Below are 23,015 nucleotides of genomic sequence, written 5' to 3'. Positions count from 1 at the left end.
AACAGAGAGAGACTCCATCTCAAAAAAAAAAAAAAAAGAAAGAAAGAAAAAGAAAGAAAGTACTTCAATGCATTGTTGTTCATTTGGAACATTCCATTGTAAGTTATCTTTAGTAAGAATTTGCTGTTTCTGTAAGACTTCACTGCCTCCCAGGCCTAATGTGTAAGCCAGAAGGAACTTAGTTTTCCAGAAATTAAGGAGCCCATTTTTACCTAAAATATTGGCTTTACTCCCAGGTTCTCTTGATTAACTTAGCCAGTGATTTTTCCTACCTAAGCACACAAGAAAAATGAAAAAAGGGGTAGAACACAGAAATCCCTATGAATTTTCAAAAGCCAAATTTTATAACCCCTGCAATATTACTGCTTACTACCAGTTCCTTTCTGACCCAGTCAGATATAAGAGGCCTCTAACTCGATCCAAGCCAGTTAATTCCCGGATCAAATCTGTTCCTGGACCCAGTCCAGTTTCTGTCATAACTACAAACCCAGTTTGGATCAGAAACTTGCTCAAAGAAACTCAGAGAACTCAAAATACAAATCCATGGAGCTCCAAAACCCTAGAGGGAGCTTACCCGCGATCCCCAGCCGCTCTGAGAGATCAATGGACACAGGTGGGACCTGCAGGTACCTTGTGTGTTCGTTCACTCAGCTCTCCTGGGGGTCACTAGAAGCTCCACTTCGGATCCTGCTTCTGACACCATCTGATAAAAGAAAAACTTCAGCCAAATTAAATTTAAAGGAGTTTAGCTGAGCAATGAATGATTCGCAAAGCGGGCAGCCCCTAGAATCACAGCAGATTCACAAAGTCTCCAGGGGTACCTCACGGTCAGAATAAATTTACAGACAAAGAAGGTAAGGTAATGTACAGGAATCAGAAGTGAGGAACAGAAATAGTGAGATTGGTTACAACTCAGCATTTGCCTTATCTGAACACAGCTTGAACATTCAGCAGTCTATGAGTGGTTGAAGTATGGCTGCTGGGACTGGCTAACACTCAGTTATTGTTACAGGTGCATACTACTAAGTTAGGTTTTCAATTTTGTCTGACGCTTACAGTTTATCCACAAGGACTCAAATATAGAAGTATGGAATCCTTCTCAGGCTATATTTAGTTTGCTTTAACAGATCAATATTTCTCAAAGTATAGTCCCCAGACCAGCAGGGTCATCATCACCTGGTTGTTTAAAATGCAAATTCTCAGGCCCCACTGATGATCTGCTAAATCAGAAACTCTAGGGGTAGTGCCAGGAGTTTGTTTTAACAAGACCGCCAGAGGTTCTGGTGTACCCTACAGTTTTAAGAATCACTGACAAAGATATAAATTGGCAGTTTGGTTTTATACTTGACATATCATGATGAACATCCTTACAAGTCAGTAGATAAAACCAGATGCCTCTATTTCTTTTCCTTTATTCTTTATGCATATGTACACATATATAATTGTACATTAACAGACTCACTTTACAGATGTTTTGGGGTTTCTTATTGCAGCCTGTTTTGTTTTACTTGTCTTCATTCTCCCCCTTCCCCAATGCCACCACCTCCCCTCAAGCAACTCATGTTAACAACTTAGCATATGCCATTCTATATTTTCCCCATTCTCATCTAACACATAAAACACACACTTAGAGGCTAGACTTTAGATTGCCTGCTTTAAGAAAAATGGGATTATATTTTATATATTACTCTGCTTATCAGTTTCTCATCCAAAAATACCTCATGAAACTGTTTCCAAGGTAACTGTTTTAGCTCTAAATCTTTCTTTGTAATGGCTGCATGATATTTCGTGTATGGATACACCATGATTTATTCATTCGTCTCAATATTGCTGACATTATGAATAAAGCTGTAATAAATGTATATATTTATATACATATATATTTATATACATATATATGTATACACACACACACACACACACACGCACATATACCCTGATGTGTTTATTTCTGTAGTATACATTCCTAGGACAGGATTGCCAGGTTGAAAGTACATTTCTCATGTTAAAAAATGTTTCCATTGCATTTCAAAAAAAGGATTTAAATTTTACATTTCCACTAATTGTGTATGATAGGGGCTTTCTCCCCCATATTGCCATCAGCAATAGGTGTTATCATGTGATTAAACTTTACCAATCTGATAGGAGCAAAGTGGGAACCCTTTTTCCCTCTCCTGTCTTCTTAATTGATATTTTAAAAAAAATAGACACATTCCATTTTGTGAGGAGCTGCAAGTTCCCCAGCATGCTTTTGATCCTTAATTCCACTTCAGTGGACCTCTCCATAACTCACTTCATAAAGGGAGCAGTATTTTCCCTTTAAAGCATAATGAGAGTGGGCCCTTTTAAAATTCCTGTTTAGAGAAACCTAGAAATCTAGATTATCTCTTCTGCGTGAGCTGAAAGTCAGACAGTGCATCCTATATTATTCATATGTACCCTGCCTCATTCCCCAGTTCCCTCTAGACCCTCCATTTTCGGAACCTTTCTTTCTGCCTTCTTCTGCTCCACCCATTCCCCTGTTTATTTTAAGCCTCCAGTATCCCCTTTAAAAAATGATTTTAAAATAAGCTTGGAAAACAGAATGCATTCTGTTGCAACAACATTTGTTGATAACACTTTAGGGCTTTAGCAGGTGAGGTCTGATGCTGGAAGCCCAATGACCTCATTGATTGAGTGCAAACTAGAGTAGGAGGGACACCAGTTCTTCAAACTGGATACCTCTCCCAGTTCAGGGCTCTGCCTCTCCACTTCCCATCCCTTAGCACCTGAAGCAACCTATAGCAGAGGGAAGCCCTGTGGGCCCTGGCAGAGCCTCATACAATTGTGAGAAACTCTGGCTTCCCTTCCAAAGTCCAGGAGTCCAGGGAGCATCCCGACCTCCCTGGGGTTTTTTGAGAGGAGTGTCACTCACTAAAGAAGATTTTGGAAGCCTGGGGGCCCAGCAGCAACCATGTGTCAGAGCCTACCTGCCTGGTTCTTGAGCTCTGGAAGTGGGAGCTTGGAGTTCATCAACAGCTTACAAAGACTGGAGTCCCCCTGGGTGCACCCCTGGGTCTTCCTGTCATCCAGTTGGTGTTTCTGCTGGTTTCTGTCCTACCATTACAGCTACCCTAGGAACCCACTGCAGGAGGAAAATAAGACAGTTGAAGGTGTCACAGATGTAGGGATCCGAGTAGTGATTCACTTTAACATCATTTGATTGTTTAGAATGTATGTAATATGCAATATGTATGCAATACCACTTCTCGATCTGAGGGTGTTTAATGTTTCACTTCACCAAAATGCAGCATCTAGACCAGCTTATGAATCTTCCGCTGCATTCTGTGAAGATGGAACCTTGTTATACTAAAGTCAACCTGCTTCACGAGCGCCTGCAGGATCTCAAGAGCCGCTTCAGATTCCCCCACGTTGATCTGGTGGTTCAGAGGACACAGAACTACATGCAGGAGGTGGGTGTGGCAGGGGCATCCCTGGTGGATGAGGGTAAACAGAGAGCAGAGAAATGGGTGCTGGCCAGTGAGCCCAGCTGCTGGTGTAGCTGAGGGAAATGCGTTGCATCTCTTTAGCCATCATGTTGAGGGAGGACATGTTCAGTCCCTCCACTGGCTTCGTCTTCCTTCCATGTAGGTGAACATCATAGACAAGATATAGTGCAGAAAAATAAAGTAGCATTAATTGATAACTACTCGATTTGTCAAATCAGTGCTTTAACCTTGGCTACACGTTGGAATCACCTGGAATACTGATGTCCAGGCTGGAGTGCAGTGGCACAATCTTGGCTCACTGCATGCAACCTTTGCCTCCCAGGTTCAAGTGATTGTCTTGCTTCAGCTTCCTGAGTAGCTGGGACTACAGGCTTGTGCCAACATGCCTGGCTAATTTTTGTATTTTTTAGTAGAGATGGGTTTTACTGTGTTGGCCAGGCTGGTCTCAAACTCTTGATCTCAAGTGATCCGCCCACCTCAGCCTCCTGAAGTGCTGGGATTACAGGCATGAGCCACTACACCCAGCCTATGTGGCTACTTTTTGATAGAACATCCCTACCCTGATTCCTACTGCTTCTAATATGCAGCCAGGATTGAGAACCACTGGCTTAAATTAATTCCCTAATGTAATTAAGAGCAAACCAATCAATCAATCAATCATAGCTTCATATTTGAATTTCTTGAGTCTGCTTGACAGGTTTCTCTCTCTTTTTTTTTTGTTTCATAAGGAACCTTTTCCCCAGTAACAGGAATGAATAGCACAAACTCGTTCCATATTATGGTGTTTCCTAAATGAACAAGGGGTGTGGTCATCAACACTCTAAAGGACACCATGCCGTTTCACACAGATATTCTGAGGAGACATTACTGTGGGCCAGACACTGTACCAGATCCCACTTCAGGGAGCTTGAGTGAGACAAATTCTTAGATAAATTCACTACGGTGTTGAAGGTATGATAAAGGTATATATTGTGGCCAGGCACAGTGGCTTACGCCTGTAATCTCAGCATTTTGGGAGGCCGAGGCGGGTGGATCACTTGAAGTCAGGAGTTTAAGACCAGCCTGGCCAACACGGCAAAATCCCATCTTTACTAAAAATACAAAAAAATTAGCCGGGCATGGTGGTGCGCACCTGTAGTCCCAGCTACTCGGAGGCCGAAGCACGAGACTCGCTTGAACACTGGAGGCAGATGTTGCAGTGAACCAAGAGTGTGCCACTGCACTCCAGCCTGTGTGACAAAGCGAAACTGTGTCTCAAAAAAAAAAAAAAAAGTATATATTGGATGCTTTGGGATCATGGGCTTGGGGAAGAAAGGAGCATTTTTTTTTTTTTCATAAAAGTTATGGACAGGATTAAGTGATACATTTTAGCTAACCCTTGAGTTGTGAGGGATGAAAGAGGAAGAAGGAACAAAATTGGGCAACAGTTTAGCAGAAGTCTCTTTCGTAATACTGGACCCTGGTGACGGGAACACAGGCAAAGGTGCAGAGAATAAGATACCTGCACTACTTCTGCTTTCTGAGCCATGAGCGTGTCAGCCACTGTCCCCACCCATCCCTGACCTTCCTGCCTTCCCAGCCCTGCAGAGAGAGGGAGAGATATGCTGCGGAGGGCTTTACATCCACTTAAAAGTGGAGGTGCAGCCAAAAACTAGTTGAAGAAGGCTCTAGCCTCATCCCATAATCAGTGGCTGCAGGTATCAAAGAATAGAAGAGGAGTACCCACAGGAGATGACAGAACGCTTGCTCAGTCCCACGGCCTTGGGTTTTTCCAACTTCTTCCTGCTCCCACTGTGGCCACGTGACCATTTGTTTCGTAGTCTTGGTGATGGGGTCATGTTGCTCTGGGTCACCCCCAGAGTAACAGCCGAGGGGACTCATCTCTGATGGCCCCTACTCTCCAAGCCCACTTAGCCAGGCCTGTGGTTGGTGATCCCAGCCTCTGACTGTGGTCTGTTTCTGTGTCACTTCTGCTTTCTAGCTAATGGAGAATGCAGTGTTCACTTTTGAGCAGTTGCTTTCCCCACATCTCCAAGGAGAGGCCTCCAAAACTGCAGTTGCCATTGAGAAGGTTAAGCTCCGAGTCTTAAAGGTAAAACCGTTCTCTTGTTTGTGGGAAGCATAAAATGAGAACATGACCCCTGTTTCTTTTGTGAAATGGAAAATACCATGTTCTCTCCTTCGCTCTAATCTTTCCCCACTCCTTCCTCTACAAAGTCCAGTGACTTGTCAATCTGCTGCGATTTCTCCAGTGTGACTTCCATGCCTCTTCTGCCATCTAGTGACCACTGTTAGTCCTCAGTATCATTACCCACAGCTAGAGGCCCTGTGTCCCAGCTTTCATAGAGATCCAACTCGACAAACATTTATTGGCTGTCCACTATAAGTATTGTATGGGATGTAAAAATAGGCAAGGCACAGCTTCTTTCTTCAAAGAGGTTACAAATATGGTAAAATCCATTAAACTGGCAAATATTTTATTGAAAAATCAAAACCTCATGGCAAAGGAAATACTCCAAGGAAAAGAAACCTACCATATGAAATTGTTTTAAAGGTACTTCAGCGTAAGTGTATATTAAAATAGTTTTAATAATAGGAGCTTGCGCATATGTTATATTTTAAAAGCTTTTACTTGATCCCTACAAGAACTTGTGCATTCACTAGAATACGCCCCCATTGTACAGATGAGGAACTGATTCTGTAAAAGCTAATATGACTTAATTAAGCTCAACAGGCTGGTCAATGGTGAGTTTAAGGATAAATGATCATACACCTAGTCCACTGATTTTTTTTACTGCTTTCTAGTTATCCTAAAGAGTGCTTTGGAACAGAAGATCAAAGTCCCACAGAGCCTAAGGGTGATCTCTGAATTTCGGACTTGATCTTGATGCTTCACAGGCAAGAGGAAACTAGCAACCAATTCACTGATATTAAAAATGATACTGATCATGGTAACACACATAATAATGAAATTGCAATGGAACTAAAAAAAAAGATAGTGTCAAATGCTTTAGCATACAGAAAGAAAGGAAGAAAAATGTAGAAAGGTGTTCAAATATTAGGACCACAAGTTTGAGAGAGATCTTGAGTGCCTTTAGTTCAACTTCATGTTCAGTGTTCAGCAGATTCCCTCAAGGGGTGATCCCACTCGTGCTCCGACACCTGCACTGGCAGGATGCTTTTTGCCTCTCAGGATAGCCCATTTGAGTTCTTGACAGCAAGAACATGCTTTCTTATGTTAGACCAAAGTTCTCACCACTGGTCATTCCAGTTCTACCCACTTCATTCATAACCTTCTTCCACGTGGCAGCCTTTGGTTGTTTGAATAAGTTATAACTTGCCCTAAGTTATTATCTCCAGTATAAACACCTTGGTCTCTTTAACCGTTCTTCACTTGGCCTGACCATTCTTCTCACTGCCTATGACTGTACTTTGATTTATCTGTGATCCCCTTGAAGTGAGATCTAATATTAAATCCTGGTCTCCATGTTGGGATGTCCAATGCAGAACAGAGAGAATCATCATCTATCTTGTGCTGGATACTGAACTTCTTTGGTTAACACATCACAGTGTTTATGGAGCCACTAGCCAGGCCTTCTCTTCCCTTGTGGAAATCATTACAACCCACTGACCCTGCTTTGAGGATGTGGAGTAATAGATGATCACGGACCTACCTGGGACAGGAGTAATAAAGTACAAACTCACCCCCCAATTCTATCCGCAACTTCTTTATAATGCAGAAGTCACCACTCTGTTTTGATCTTGCCTCAGTTTCCACACCTGTAAAAGGTAAGAGTGAGATGGATCATTATCAGTTATAACCTGTGCCTGCAGTGTGAGGGGATTACATGGAAAGATCTCTGAGGCCTTGGAAATACAAGAGTTCTCAGACATTAGGGGAAAAAGAGAGGTGAAGTGGGTGGGTGAGTTTTTTGCACAAGCATAAGTCAACAGATTGTAATGTAACTATTTAACATATGTTTCTTTATTGACAGCAATATGATTATGACAGCAGCACCATCCGAAAGAAGATATTTCAAAAGGCACTAGTTCAAATCACACTTCCCACCGTGCAGAAGGCACTGGCGTCCACGTGCAAACCAGTAAGGGGATGAGTTACCCTAAAGAGCTTGCTCTTCTTACCTCTGAAGTTCAAACAAGTTCTTTTGTGATGTGTACTGGCAAACAGCAGACTGGACCAGGGAGGGATTGGCAGACATTTTTGTAAATGGTCAGATAGTAAATCTTTTAAGCTTCATGGACTGCACTATTTCTGTTGCAACTATTTAGCTCTGCTGTTGTAGCACACAAACAGCCATTGACTATATATAAACAGACTTTATTTGCAAAAACAAGATGCTAGCCAGATATGCTGACTCCTGTACTAGACAAAATCTCAAAAGGCAGTGATCTGAATTTGAGTCAAACTAGGGGTTGACATAGAATACCTAAGGATACTGGGTGTTCCTCATTATAGTATGACTCATAGGTCCAACATGTCCTCTGAAACTTGACCATTGCATCCAAAAAAGATCTTAGCTAACACGATTACAGGATATGTGTTCTGTTAAACCCAGCAATGTTGTTTAGCGAAATCAATGGAACCACTTAAAACCTCTACAAACATTGAGCATCCAGTGAGAGCCATGATTACGAGGGTGTGACTTCATCTGTAGAGCAGAGCAGTGGGCCAGCAGAGACTGAAAACAGCTCTGCGAGGAGGTTTTATTTATATCCTCATGGTACAAATGAGGAAACCTGTGTGGTTAAGCCACTGAGCCAGGGCCACAGACCTGGTGACCACCAGAGTGTGAACCCGGTTCACACTTCCCTGTAACATGATAGGCACTCAGGAAATTGTATCAAGTACTGCTACCACTATTATTATTACTACTTCTGCATTTCAAAAATGATCTATTAACCTGGAACAAGGCCTGCTCCCTCTTGGAGCAAATGTTAAAGAGGTTTTTGGCAGCTCAGAGAGTCTCCAAGCACGGGAACATTAAAATCCTTTGCATGAGTTATTTTACCGCAGATATTTCTTTGGTCATTTTTATAGTCTGTAAGTGTTGTTTTTCTTCAGATCATCATCAGCATATTAGATGTATTTGGCATTTATTTTTGGGGCATAGTTCTTTAATAGGAAAGGATTTGATTAAGCCAAGGGATTGACCCTTGACCTTACATGGCAGAACAGTTCAGCAGCCAAATGATGATGGTGTCCACTGCTAGGTAGGTTTGCACACAGATGTTCTGCTTAGAATTATTTTTTTTCAATCACAAAGGCAGTTTGGGGGCCTCAAATCCACCTTCTTTCAGGAGAAAGGTAAGGAGGTTCTCCTTCTCATCAGCTCCCCTCTTTCCAAGCATCAACAGAGTGTGCTGTGCCCAATCTGTAAGAGGCTCTTGTAATTTTTTAATCAGGAGGCATTGATTTCAAAACAGCCTGTGACCCAGCGTTTTTGGTAATGGAGGATATTACATCAGCTTCAAGAGCTTTTTAAAAATCTGGATTTGCAGAATAGATGAATGAGGGGATTATCTGCTTCCGAGAAGGAGTCTTTATTTTGCTAAAGTGCATTTCCCTTGGCTCTATAAGTAGCAGCTTCCTAGATCTGTGGTACTCAACCTCAGCCAGAGCTATGTATTAGAATTGTCTGGGGAACTGTGAAAAAATGATTCTGACTCCCCAACACCTACCTTCAGGGATACTAAATTAATTGGCCGAGGGAAGTAAACCTATGGCCCTGTTCAACCAATTCAATATTGAAGACCTGTTTTGTAAAGTTGGTCACTTCATGACAGTATACATGTCCATAGAAAGTACTCCTTCTCACAGAATTATTTAGCTGGTTGAAAATTTAAAGATCTACTGTTTATTGAGTCAGCAAATATGTATTAGATGTGTATCACATATGATCCAGGCATTATGCCAGGCCAGCATCCCTGCAGTTCTGGAGTTCATGGTAGAGAGTGGGAGACAGGCAAACAGGACGCCATGTGAGGAACACAGCAGTTGCTTCATGAGGAAGAGTTCCAATGAAAGTGCCAAACTCTGCTTCTGCAGCCAGGAAGGACTTCCAGGGTCATGCTTTCACCCAGTCCTGAGGGATGAATGACAATCAGGGGAATAGGAATGGGAGACCACCTGGGAAGGATGAAAGGGTGTTGTAGGCATGAGTCTGTGCCTCTCGTTTAGCAGAGGAAGAGACAGAGGCACAGAGCAGTGATGTGGCTCACCAAGGTCCCATGTCTAGTCTAGGGCAGTCTCCAGTCTCCGGGACAATGCTTTTCTCAAATCTGTGCAACAGTCCTGCCTCTAGACCCTCTAGGGGTCATTAAAGCTCATGTCTCTTCAATCCTTTGTCTTTCTTCTTGGTTGGGTTTAAAGGAACCCATTATTACCCACTGTAATCTGGGCTACAGTGCCCCAAAGTCCTAGCACTGAGAGTTGTCTGAGGTGGTGCTTCTGATCACCTGCTGTAAATACTGTCCTTCCAGGCAAGAGACCACAAATCCCATGATAAGTCCCTGATTCTCTAAGGGCTGCATGTGGGAAGCCGTGCCCCAGCACCACCAGGTGCAAGGATTACCGAATTAATCTCTGGGATATAATTTGGTACATTTTGATCCCTGCCCTGTCCTCATGCTGATAAAAGGCAAGCCATTTGGAAACCCTTGGAAAAGAGGGAGAGTTAAGGGTTGCACCATGCCTGGGCTATCCTAGGAGGAATCAATGAATGTCAGGGCCAGTTGAAGAGAAAGAAATGTTTCTGAAGAGCCCTTGCCTAGAGATTCTCCCAACCCCCAAAGTGGCCCCATTCTAATAAAGTTAAGCGTACATCTACCCTATGACCCAACTTTACTTTTAGGTATATGCCCAACATGAACAAGCCCTTAAATCCACAAAAAAAATATGTACAAGAATGTTCACAGCAATTATATTTATGGTTGAAAATTGAAAAACAATCTCAATTTTCATCAATGTGAGTGCAGATAAACAATCTTTGTTTATCCATATAATGAATACCACTTAACAATAAAAAGGAATGAGCTACTGATAGATGTAGCAACATGGATGAATCTCAAAAACAAACGCAAAATAATTATGATTTCATTTCTATAAAGTTCAAGAACAAGCAAAAACCAATCTATCATGATAGGTATAAAATCAGTGCTCATATCTTGAGGGGTACAGACTGGAAAGGGGAGTGGGGGAACTTTGGGGATGACGGAAATGTTCTCCTTCTTGATCTGGGTTATGGTTACATAAGTATATTTACATATTTAAAATCATTGAGCTGTAATTATCTGTACATTTTACTATATATAACATACCTTGGTAAGGTGCTGTTGTAATTTTTTAAAAAAAGGAAGAAGGAAACATCTTAGTGATGAGGGAAAAAAAGGAGGCTCCAAACCTACTATTGAGGCCTTGAGATGATTAAAAAAAAAAATCACTGCTGTCTTCCCCCATGAAGTGCATAAAATGCATGGCCAGTTACAAGGAAAAGGAAAGGAATCACCAATGGCTGAGTGAGATCTGCACTTTATCATGGACAGTAATAGATGTGTTGAGGTCAGGCATGGTGCCTAGACAATGAATTGAATTGAAGGGAACTCAGTAAAATATTGTTGAATTGAGTAATTTGCCCCTGGGCCAACATTGTCCTTCTCCCATGACCTCCAAGAGAGGAATCATGAGTGGGAATTGTCTTTTCTGTATCTCCTCTAAGAACAGGCATCTCATGCCTTTTCGTCTTTATCTTCTTATCTCTTGCTCTCCAGGAGCTTCAGAAATATGAGCAGTTCATCTTTGCAGATCATACCAATATGATTCACGTTGAAAATGTCTATGAGGAGATTTTACATCAGATCCTACTTGATGAAACTCTGAAAGGTAAGGAAGATTACCTGGTGCTGCAGGGACTCTCCCTAGAAGGGAGCATCCCTGAAACAGGATTCTGTAAGGCTAGTCTGGAAGACAAGAGAAGGGGAAATGGACATTGGTGAGGGGGGGAGACAGTGAGGAGAGGGAAGGAAAGAAGGAAGGATACTAACCTTCATTGAGCATTATGATTAAGCACACACTAAGCTGGCACTTTAGATATTATTTTCCCTTTTTAATACAAAAATATGAATGCTGTGAGATGGGAATTTTAAGTTTCATTTTACAGATGAGAAAGTTGAGGCTTAGTGAGATTAAATCTCAGGTCTCTCATGAAGAGCTGTTTTCCTCTTGCTATTCCAGACAGAACAAAGGGAAAAGGGCTTTTCTTAGGCACAGGCTTATAACTGTCCCTGCCCCCCACTCACCAAAGCTGAGAACAGGCAATTCCAGCAGCAAGACTTGTTAATGGCTCTCTCAACACATTCCCAGCCTACACTCAGCCGGACAGAAAAAGGTGCAGGGTGATGACGCAGTGTCATGCGAGTCTCAGTTAGGACCCTGGCACCCGGTATCCTCAGGAATCCCTTGCCTGGGATTGGATTGTGGATAGGAAAACTTGTTAAAAATATGCTGGAGGGCCAGGAATGGTGGCTCACGCCTGTAATCCCAGCACTTTGGGAGGCTGGGGCAGGCAGATCACTTGAGGTCAGGAGTTTGAGACCAGCCTGGCCAACACAGTGAAACCCCATCTCTACTAAAAATATTTAAAAATTAGCTGAGCGTGATGGTGCATGCCTGTAATCCCAGCTACTCCAGAGGTGAGGTAGGAGAATCGATTGAACCCAGGAGGCAGAGGTTGCAGTGAGTGAGATTGTGTCACTGCACTCCAGCCTGGGTGACAGAGTGAGACTAGGTCTCAAAAAAAAGGCTGGAGAGGGCCACCATCAAACCGTGGGCCTGAAACATATCTGATCTCCTTTGGGAAGGTCTTAAGTATCACAAAAGACCTTCCTCAATGAAAACTGGCCAAGCACAAGCCCCAGGTCCCAGTAGCTAATTCTAGGGAATCCAGTGAAGTCAGGAATATGAAGATGTCGGCACAGTGTCTACACCAAGGAAGGGCTCAGTCAAGGCCACTGCCAGCCCACCATGGGCACCTTTGGGTGATTTAGAAAAAGACTCCTTTCCTCCAGACACTTTATTGCTCTCTGTTAGAAAATTGTCACAATATATTGATTTTGTTAGAGAAGGAAACTCGGCAGCTAGCTGCTGAAAAGTTATGCAGAATACACAAATCTATACTGTCTTTGATATGAATGGCAGCCCTGGGATGTGATATTTTTGGGCACTACAGCCCCTGCACTGCCATAAGTAGGAGGCCTGTGCTCAAAAATGTCACCTGCTGTTGTTGTTCTTATTAGATTTGCCCCTCTGGTGGCCTTTGAAACTGAGCTAGATGCACACGGATCTTCATTTCGGCCCTCTCCTCTGCATGTGCAGTACCGACTACCTATTACACATTCAGGACTGTACTGCAAGGTAAAGCAGAGAAGTGTAAGGCCTGCCCCTGCCCTAGAGGATTTCAGTCCAGGTGGACAAACTGAAGCCAGCCATCTTAGCAGCTAATAAAATGTGCTGGGGCCTCCCTGAGGGATACAGGTGATGCTATTGCAGACCCTGAGTGTCTTGAAAACAAAGGCTATAGTTTATTCATCTCTGCATTCCCAGGGTTTGTCCCACGTTAAATGCCCTGCAAATGTTTGCTGTTTGAATAAGTGCTACGGAGGCTCAGAGTTTGGAAACAGTTGACAGTCTTTGGTCATCAGGGAAGGCTCCCTGGATGTAAACTGGGTCTTGAAATAGAGAAATTTGGATAGCCAGAGAGGCTGAGAGAGGACTTTGGCGTCTCAATAAAATCAGAAAATCCAGGCTGACCAGGGCAGAGTGTTAATATCATGTTTTGTTTTCTGATATCTCTCAGTGATAAAGGAAGCCGCTATCCTGAAGAAACACAACTTATTTGAAGATAACATGGCCTTGCCCAGTGAAAGTGTGTCCAGCTTAACAGATCTAAAGCCCCTCACAGGGTCAAACCAGGCCAGCCCTGCCAGGGGAGCTTCTGCCGTTCTGCCAGGAGTTCCGGGTAGTGAGACCCTCAGTAACGAAGTATTCCAGGAGTCGGAGGAAGAGAAGCAGCCTGAGGTCCCTAGCTCGTTGACCAAAGGAGAAAGCCTTTCTCTCCCTGGGCCAAGCCTACCCCCGGGTGGGACTGAGCAGGTGATTATTTCAAGAGTGGATGACCTCGTGGTGAGTCCTGTGGCGGCAGAGGACACGGCAGGACTCCCGGGCACATGTTCATCAGAGCTGGAGCTTGGAGGGACCCTTGAGGGTGAAGAACCCACCCAGGAAGAGCCAGAACCCATCGCTGCCTCAGGTTCTTTGAAGGAGCTCAGAAAGTTGCTGACAGCGTCCGTGGAAGAACCAGTGGACTCTGCTCCAGCGATAGAAGAAGATACGAACGGGGAGAGTCACGTTCCCCAAGAAAATGAAGAAGAAGAGGAAAAAGAGCCCAGTCAGGCAGCTGCCACCCATCCGGACAGCTGTGAAGAAAGTGAAGTCAGTGAGAGGGAGGCCCAAACTCCCTGTCCCGAGGCCCGTGGGGAGGAGTTGGGGGGATTTCCAGGGGTAGGCAGCCCAGCCTCTCCGCGAGCCGGTGGAGGCCTCACTGAGGAGCCCCTGGGGCCTGTGGAGGGGGAGCTCCCAGGAGAGGCCTGCGCACTCACTGCCCATGAAGGAAGAGGGGGCAAGGGCACCGAGGCCGGGGAGGCCTCACAGCGAGAGGGCTGCACTTTAGGTTCTGCCCCCGTCTGCCTTAGTGAGAGCCAGGTTTCTGAGGAACAGGAAGAGATGGGAGGGCAAAGCAGCGTGGCCCAGGTCACAGGCAGTGTGAATGCAGAGGAGATCAAGGTAGCCCATGTTCATGAGTGTCAGTGGGTGGTGGAGGATGCTCCAAACACGGATGTCCTGCTGTCACACAAAGATGATGTGAAGGAGGGAGAAGGTGCTCAGGAGAGTTCCCCAGAGCTGCCCTCAGAGGAGTGAAAGGGACCATTTGGCTAAAGTCTTTCTCTGAACAAAGCCAAAGGGTTATGGGGTACACTTAGGGGTTGCATGTTACCAAAGTAAGCTGTTACCAGAAAATGTGTAAGTATTTTCTGAATTTGAATAATAAAACCAGAGGAAATGCACACAGGGCATGAGCAACTGAGGCAAACCTTTGTGGAAATGAATTGTTCTACCATGAATTTTTGCTTTAGTATTTTAATAAGAATTACAAAGGCAATGGCGTACTTGGGGTGAGAGGGAGCTGAGGATGTCTGAGGAGGGAATAGTATTGCAGGGAAGACAGAGAAAACAGTAGGATGACAGTTTTGAATATACTCTTTTCAGTGGTGCAATCTTCTTATGCACTTTAAGGCTTTTTAATTTTGTTTGAGAATGCAAATGTATAGTATAAGTCTAGCTTTACTATCTACTATGCCTACTTCACCATCTCTTAAGGACTCAGCATTTGTCCACAGTCAGGCTGCAAGAGAGGGTAGGTCATGAACAGTCACCCCTGCTGGCTGTAGCCCCACAGAGGCAATCACGCCCCAATAGATTCAGGAGAAGCTAAGCGGAAATGGAGGGCGTAAGGTGTGATCTATGGGACTATCTGGGCCTGTTACTCATCCTGCTATCGATTTCTTATTAATTAATCTTGATGATTCTTATTAATTAATCACATTTTCAGGAAATTCAGATGAGGCAAGAAAATTTTATTGGCCTGGGTAAGCCTGAAAGCATTCCAAATTAGGCTTAGACTGTGCAAAGGGCTTAGCTAAGTTGTCAAGCTTAAAGCCCATCAATTAAACAAACATTATTTGAACAGTTACTGCATGCCACGAACTGTGTTGAGCTTAGTAATAAAAAAAAAAAAAAGAAAAGAAAAGATAAGATGCTTGTTCTAGCGTAAATTAAAAGGTCCAAGGGAATTTAATCTGGAAGAAAACATATGCCAATTTTCAAACTATGACAGCGTTTTTTTTTTTTTTCTCTTTCCCTTGAAACAGTCCTAGTTCATTCCCAGAAGGGCACAAAATGAATGAATAAATAAAGACAAAAGCCAAGGTATATGCCCTCAAGTTCCAAAGATGTTACCAAAAGCTGAAATCATTAGTTTTGTCATTCAGCAAGCTAATTGAGTCTCTGTTATATACCAAGCACTGGGGATACCATGTTGCAAAAGAACTTTGTTCCTTCCTCTTAGAACTTACATTTTAATGGAAATAGACAAAACACATCTTCTTAATGGATGGTGACCTATAACCATTAATGTTGAAAGTGGAAGAGACTTACTTCCAAAAGATTAAAAGGAGTTGTTCTTTTCTCCTTCAGAAAAATACCAGATCATTTCCTAAAATCTCCAGTCCCAGGTATTACATCTTGATTTCCCTCCCCCACTTTTTTTTTTTTTGAGATGGAGTCTTACTCTGTCGCTAAGGCTGCAGTGCAGTGGTGTGATCTCAGCTCACTGCAACCTCTGCCTCCTGGATTCAGGAGATTCTCCTCTCTCAGCCTCCCAAATAGCTGGAATTACAGCCGTGTGGCACCACTCCCGGCTAATTTTTGTATTTTTGGTAGAGATGGGTTTTCACCATGTTGGCCAGACTGGTCTCAAACTCCTGACTTCAAGTGATCCACCCATCTCGACCTTCCAAAGTGCTGGGATTACAGGTGTGAGCTACCTGGCCCCTCCCCAAATTTTAATATCAGATCTCAACATATTTGTTGAGAACTTGTTTAGATCATCACTATCAAGTAAATTTATATCAGTTCTTTAGAGCATTTGCTTCACACACAGTTCAACCATTTAACCAGAAATTAAAATATCACCCTCTTCAGCCCTCCCATGTAGAATTTCTAGGTCATAAACCTGAATAATAATAATATCTGTATAATATCATATTTAATTGTTGCAACTTTTCTTGGAGTGTTTAGATCCTCATGTCTTTGACGGATCCCACCATAGGTGAAGAAAGTAAAGGCCACTTCTCCCCCAGTCTCTGCTTTCTGCAGTGCTCACTCATATCCTGGCATTTAGCATGGTGTGCTGAAATTAGGTTTACTTCCTGTCTCTCCAAGAGGCTCCTCTCTTATAGGACAGAAACTAGGATTTAGTCATCTTCTGTGCTTCCTGCTAGAAACCCACAGCCTTGAATAATGGCCTCCTGCCTCCTTGAGTCACTTTAATATCCCTGGTGCAGAGTACCTGGCATGCATCAGGCTGCTCGGGAAATGTGGGAACTGGACACCCAGAACACTGCTGTGCTGGGGCTATCTGGGGCCTGCTGTTAGTCAGAGAGACGTTTTGAATTGGGCTTTCTGCCCTTGTTGAGTTTTCTCTTAAGTAAAGTCCAAAGTCCAAGGGGCAGATGGCCAGATGCACTGCCTAGTAAGGCAGGAAGCCAAAGAAGCAGTGCCCAGCCCCACAAAGACTGCCCGACTCCCTGAGACGGTAGTGTGGAGTCCCAGCCCAGGCAGACCTCACACCCGAGCTTCCTGGCTTCCTTTACTTGCTGAATGCAGGGCTTCTTGCACCCCCTGGAAAGCTAAGAGATTTTTTTCAACCCTAAAAGAGAGTACATTTCACTGCATTGGATGGATGAACATCAATGCCCTAAAGTATTCATCATGTAGGTTAGGGAGGACTGGGCACTATTTGGCAGGATGTACTCCAGAATATAATCAAAGAATTTTCTGTACATATTTCACTAAAGACAAGTTATTGGGTTGGATGCGGTAGCTTACACCTATAATCCCAGCACTTTGGGAGGCTGAGGTGGGGGGGTCACTTGAGCCCAGCAGATCTAGACAAGCCTGGGCAACATAGCAAGATCTCATCCTTACAGAAAATAATAATGGTGTGTGCCTGCAGTTCTAGCTACTTGGGTGGTTGAGGCAGGAGGATTGTTTGAGTGAGGGAAGTTGAGGCTGCAGTGACTATGATTGTACCACTGCACTCCAGCTTGGGCAACAAAATGAGACCCTGTCTCAAAAAAAAAAAAGACAAGTTTTCTAGAATAAGCAAGATAATTGTTAAATTTGAAGATGAAACAGGAAACTAGAGTGCATTTAAAATACTCTGTCTTCATTTTAACAAGATGAATGGAATAACTTCATATCACCATGAGTTTGTTTTGCTTTTCATACAGACTTGTACGGGTCATTTCAGTGGTTTCCAGATTGGAGCAAGGTTATTCTGATCTAAATGAACAGCATGAAAAGCCTCTGTGTGCCACTCTGGGGATCTCTCCTATGGGCAAAGCCATTAGAAATGCATAAAACCTCGAGACATGGTTTTTGGCAAAAACTCCATGACTTTAAACTAGTTATTTTACTACTGATCTTTCACAAAGAAAAAATATTTTCCTTGAAAAAAATTGGGTTTGTCGTTTTTTCCCTTGTAGCTTTGAGCAGAGACACAAGTGCCTTGCATTACACATAGTAAACTTTTTTTTTTGCATTACACACAGTAATCTTTTCCAAAAAGATTTTGGAGACTACCAGGGTAAGATTCCAACTTGTACAAAAGTTTTCTGGCTTTACATTTTTTATTATAAAAATTCTCAACTCTGGTTTTGTAGTCTTCTATATTGGAGCTAGTGATTTCAAAAGGTTTCGCAATTCCCCAAGACAAAAGAGATTTTTGTTCGTTATAATAAGGTTCAGTGATATGTGATTCATAGCAATTTTGATGTGGAGAAGGGAAGGGCATCACTGACTTAATAATAATAGTTTCACTCGGTGCAACAGTTGGCAACATGTGCCTTCACACTTTACCGTAAAGAGATGGGTTTGAGGGTTTGCCTTCTAAAGTCTGCAACTTCAAGAAAAAAAATCGACACCGTGGATTGACTTTTCTGGTCACTATATAAAGCAAATAAACTTAAAACACTTTGTAACCATGTATTTACTCTGCCAAGTGCCTATATTCCAATAAAATGTTCATCCTTGAAGAGCCGACCAGATGTCATTTCTTTGGAAGGAGGCTGGTTTCATCTTTTAAGCAGATGTCACACTTGAGTTGGGAGGTACAGCCCTCTGAAATGAAAAGGTGAGTCACTCTTGCTGTATCATGGAACTTTTACTTTTCTGTTGTCAGAAGGAATCTGCAGGGAAGCCATGTAATGTCAGGTGTAATTATGCTTTGATAATTCATATGCTTATGTCTCCAGGAATTAGATCACATTCATAATACAGCAGTGGGCAATTACTCTTGATGTAACTGAACTGCTGTTCAAACTTAAATTTATTTTCAGTGGGTAACATTGAGCAAAACATTCATTCTTTCTGTAATTATATATAAGACAGTATGTATTTGCCATGTCCACAGTTGCTCATTTATCCGTGGATTCATTCATCAAAAAAATAATGACTGGTCACCTCTTATAAGCAGGCACTGCAGTGGGTGGTGGAGAAACAAGTGAACATAGTAGACATGATCCTTGACATCAGCAAACTCAAATTCTCAGTGTGGACCTGGCCAGGGAGAACCCCAAATGAGTATTCACTTCCTCACCTGGCCTACATCTTGTCTGTAATCTCACCTTTAACTCTAGTCACACTAACAGCTTCAGGCAAGAGAGGAAGAAACATTGGAGAAATCAAGTCCACCAGTGAGGGGGGGCTTGGTGTGGCCATCATTCCTTCTCCCCCTTCCATACCAAACTTCCAGGATGCAAGAATCACTTTCATTGTGGCCCCCTCAGACCTTCTTCCACTTAGAGCCAAAATTCAGATTGGAATTGAGGGACAGGGAGTTGATTTGAAACTGTTTGCAGAGTTTTTTCTGAGGTCATATGTTTATTGGGTATGGCTTGGACAGGATCCATGAGTCTTGGGAGGGTCAACTAAAGCTATTCTCTCCTCAGCCACACTTGGAGCCGCCCCTGCTTGAACACCGCTGAATCTTTGCCACATTCTTCCTTTTGCTAATAACATCTGGCTCTCTCATCTCCATCTGGCCAATTCCCACTTTTCCTGTAAGCGTCAGGGTAAGTCAGGCGAAATCCACCCTGCCCCCACAGCCAGTAACGCTTTTCTGAACTCTCACCCTAATTTTCTTGCCCACTTCTGGTCATCCTCTCTCACTCTACTGCAGCATTTACCTTGCCTGTGCCTTTGGGACAGGTACCCTGTCTGTAATCTTTGTAATCATAGCAAAGGAATACAAAAGCTCAACAGCAAATGTTTAATGCATGTTGAAGGGGCCAGGCACGGTGGTTCACACCCGTAATCCCAACACTTTGAGAGGCCGAGATGGACAGGTCACTTGAGGTCAGGCGTTCAAGACCAACCTGACCAACATGGCAAAACCCCGTCTCTACTAAAAATACAAAAATTAGCTGGGTGTGGTGGCAGGCCCCTGTAATCCAGCTACTCAGGAGGCTGAGACAGGAGAATCACTTGAACCTGGGAAGCGGAGGTTGTAGTGAGCCGAGATCATGCCACTGCACTCCAGCCTGGGTAACAGAGCGAGACTCTATATCAAAAAAAAAAAAAAAAAGTTGAAGGAATAGATGAATAGCATCCACTCCAGATGTAGGAGACAAGTGGAGATATAGCTAATGACCCCTCAGCCTGCCATAAGTGGCTGTGAAGTTGGTAACTTTATTTACCCTCAGCCTACTGGGAGAGTTTCGTTTCAGTGATGAAAACTGACCATATGCTTATGCATACCCACACCTCTGGGAGGAGCTTCAGAGCCAAGTTACCCCCAAGTCAAGCTAGCTATCAATACTATGAGCTGCTTCCTAGTTCTCAGGGCAGTGGCTGCCACTGGATTTTCTTAAGGTCTCTATGATGTAATCAATGCAAAAAGTTAAGAAGGTCACCCTTGAATTGCACCCAAGTCTGCAAAACACAAGCAAATGCCCAAGAGTTCATGGACAGCATCTACCTCTGGCAAGCTCTTCTCTTGTGGATGGGCAGGGAACAGAGAAACAGATATGGTTCCCGCTTTTTAGGGAGCTCAGTCCATTTGGGAAGATTGAGAAGCAAATCATGGTTCTGCAAGAAGCGGAGGAAGGGTTCTGGCAGCACAAATGTAGGGCTGCTCCTGAGTCTCTACTCAAGAAATGTCAAGTTTGGTTGTTGAACTTTTTTGTTGTTGTTTAAGTTCTAGGATACATGTGCACAACGTGCAGGTTTGTTACATATGTATACATGTGCCATGTTAGTTTGCTGCACCCATCAACTCGTCATTTACATTAGGCATTTCTCCTAATGCTATCCCTCCCCCAGCTCCCCACCACTCAAAAGAACACATGGACACAGGACAGTTGTTGAACTTCTTAAGCCTGCTCTTTATTTCTTGCCTCCTTTATCATAAACCAGCATCCAAAATCTAGCTGCCTACCCTGAAGGTGACTTTTACCAAGACCCCTTTATGGCAGCCCCACACACTCTCCAGGAATCGGGGTCCCTCTAGGAACGCTGCTCCAGACCTCCTGCAGATTCCGTTGTGTTTTTCCACTTCTGGACGCCACACAAAGCAGTATACATGTATAGTAGCAAGAACTCCCTTTGTGTTAGCAATTCCAAATTGAGATGAGGGAGTAACAAGACACAGTTGGGGTGGGGAAATGAAGAAATTCCTACAAGACGCAGAGGTGATTTTGAAGCTAAGAAGCGGCTTCTCCCGGTGAGACTTCAACTTTCCCCTCCTTGCTCTCTTTAGTCTGTGCTATTGCCTGGACCACGTGGGGAACAGCTTTTGTGTACACTGGTTTGAGAAAGATCATATGAAGGAAAAAAGGAAGGTGTTTCTATTTCCATCTATTGGAGGCTTCACTTTTTTTTTTTTTTTTTTTGTGTGACTGGTTTATTGAATAATATTAATTCCATGGGATGACAGTCATGAAAGAGTTTTATCTTTCTGCAATTACTAATCTCACATGTGCCCTGCTGAATCTCTTTGCACTGGTAGCAGACCCCTTTATAATATCTTGGGCAGGTATCATAATTTCCTGGTCCCCCTTTCTTTTTAAAAACTTAAAAAATAAACCAAAAGCAACTCAGCGTATTGTAGTTGGAAATTTCCATCTCATTTCCATGTCAAGGCCAAGCTTTCATCTAAGAACTTGGGGTTGGGAGGTAGACTTTAGTTCTTTCATCCCCATTACCTCTGCCCATTTATCACAGGGAGGGGCTTAAGGGTGTGATCTGTCCATCGCTGCCCTTTCTTAAGTTTGGAATCACTAAATCTTTTATTCAGTTGTTAGAACAGATGGTGTTCTCCATGTACCATTTGTCAGTCAGGATTCATTCATGGATTCATCAGTAGACATCAATAAATATTTTTAATTAACATCGAATAATATTTATTGATATCTACTAATGTGCTGCAGACTCTGGTAGGCCCTGGGAATACAGTGGCAAACAAAACAATCAGCCCTTGCCTTCACTACATTCAGACTTCTGAGTAATCTTTTCTGTACTAAAATTTTCAATTATTCAACTTAAGGGAGATACTGTTAATATAAATGAGCCTCTCCCACTTCTCAAATTGCATTTTGGAATTCTTCACTAAGTCACCTACAAACTTGGTTTACTTTCCTTGAGATTTTTATGAGAAAGTTGTATGGCTGTCAACTCACTGTGTTACCTCGGGCTAACCACGTAAGCTTTACAAGAATTCTTTTCTTTGTAGAATGAGAATAATGGCACCCACATCACAGAATTATTATGAGTATTAAAAGAGATAATGTGTAGTAGACATTTAAGCACAGATGAATAAAGTGAGCCTCAGAGAAGTCAAGCCACTTCCTGAAGGTGACATAGCTAGTAACTAGTGGAACCAGGTGTTGTCATATTGCAATTGATACAAAACGAAACCACTCCAAAACTCAGTACCTCCAAACAGTAAGCTCAAAAGACTACGGGTCAAGCACCAGGTGCCTGGCTTGCTCTCTCAACATGTTTAGGAATTGGCTGGCTGTATGTTGGTCTAGCCTTGCCACAACTGGGAAAACTGGGCTCTACTCCATGTGGTCTCCCAGATTTCAGCAGGCTAGTCCAGGCTCCTTTTGGTAGAAGCAAGGTTGAGAGAGAGAAAGAGAGACAGAGAGAGAGACTGACAGAGAAAGAGGAAGTAAAAGACTTTTTGAGAGCTGGGCTCAGAACTAGGGCACTGTCACTTCCTCCATGTTCTATTGGCCAAAGCAAGTCACAAGGCTGACCGAGGTTCAAGGGATGGGAAGCAGTGCAAAGTCATATTGCACTGGACATGAGTCCAGGGAAGCCATTGACTAGGGCCATCAGTGCAATCTGTCTATCTCTCCAGGATTCAAAGGACTCGTGTTTGCCTCTAAAACCCAAGTTTAGAGTTTCCATACTGTACTGAAAACAAGAGTTTCCATACTGTACTAACTATAAACACACACACGTGAAACCTTGGTCACTCTCACACACTTTCCCAGTGCCTATTCGCTGCTCTAGTCAGACTCACCATGCGGTGAACAAAACATAATTGTTTCCAACTCCAAGCCTTTGACCTATTAAAGAATCTTAATTTTTGTACTAGTTTTGAAATT

The 23,015-nt window shown here is 43.2% G+C and overlaps 1 protein-coding gene across 1 annotated transcript in view; it reads left to right on the top strand.

Moving 5' to 3' along the window:
* Window positions 1-18,437, top strand: part of NIBAN1 (niban apoptosis regulator 1) — a 173,145-nt gene extending 154,708 nt beyond the window's left edge. The window contains exons 10-14 of the mRNA XM_023203447.2: window positions 3,291-3,452; window positions 5,470-5,580; window positions 7,484-7,591; window positions 11,277-11,388; window positions 13,361-18,437. Coding sequence (XP_023059215.2) covers window positions 3,291-3,452; window positions 5,470-5,580; window positions 7,484-7,591; window positions 11,277-11,388; window positions 13,361-14,481 — 1,614 coding nt within the window. The 3' untranslated portion in view covers window positions 14,482-18,437. The remainder of the gene's footprint in view (window positions 1-3,290; window positions 3,453-5,469; window positions 5,581-7,483; window positions 7,592-11,276; window positions 11,389-13,360) is intronic.
* The last annotated feature ends 4,578 nt before the right edge of the window (window positions 18,438-23,015 follow it).

Source organism: Piliocolobus tephrosceles, chromosome 1, assembly GCF_002776525.5.
Source record: "Piliocolobus tephrosceles isolate RC106 chromosome 1, ASM277652v3, whole genome shotgun sequence".
NCBI lineage: Eukaryota > Metazoa > Chordata > Mammalia > Primates > Cercopithecidae > Piliocolobus > Piliocolobus tephrosceles.
The sequence above is the reverse complement of the archived record's forward strand: the minus strand, read 5'-3'. Positions and strand labels throughout refer to the sequence as shown.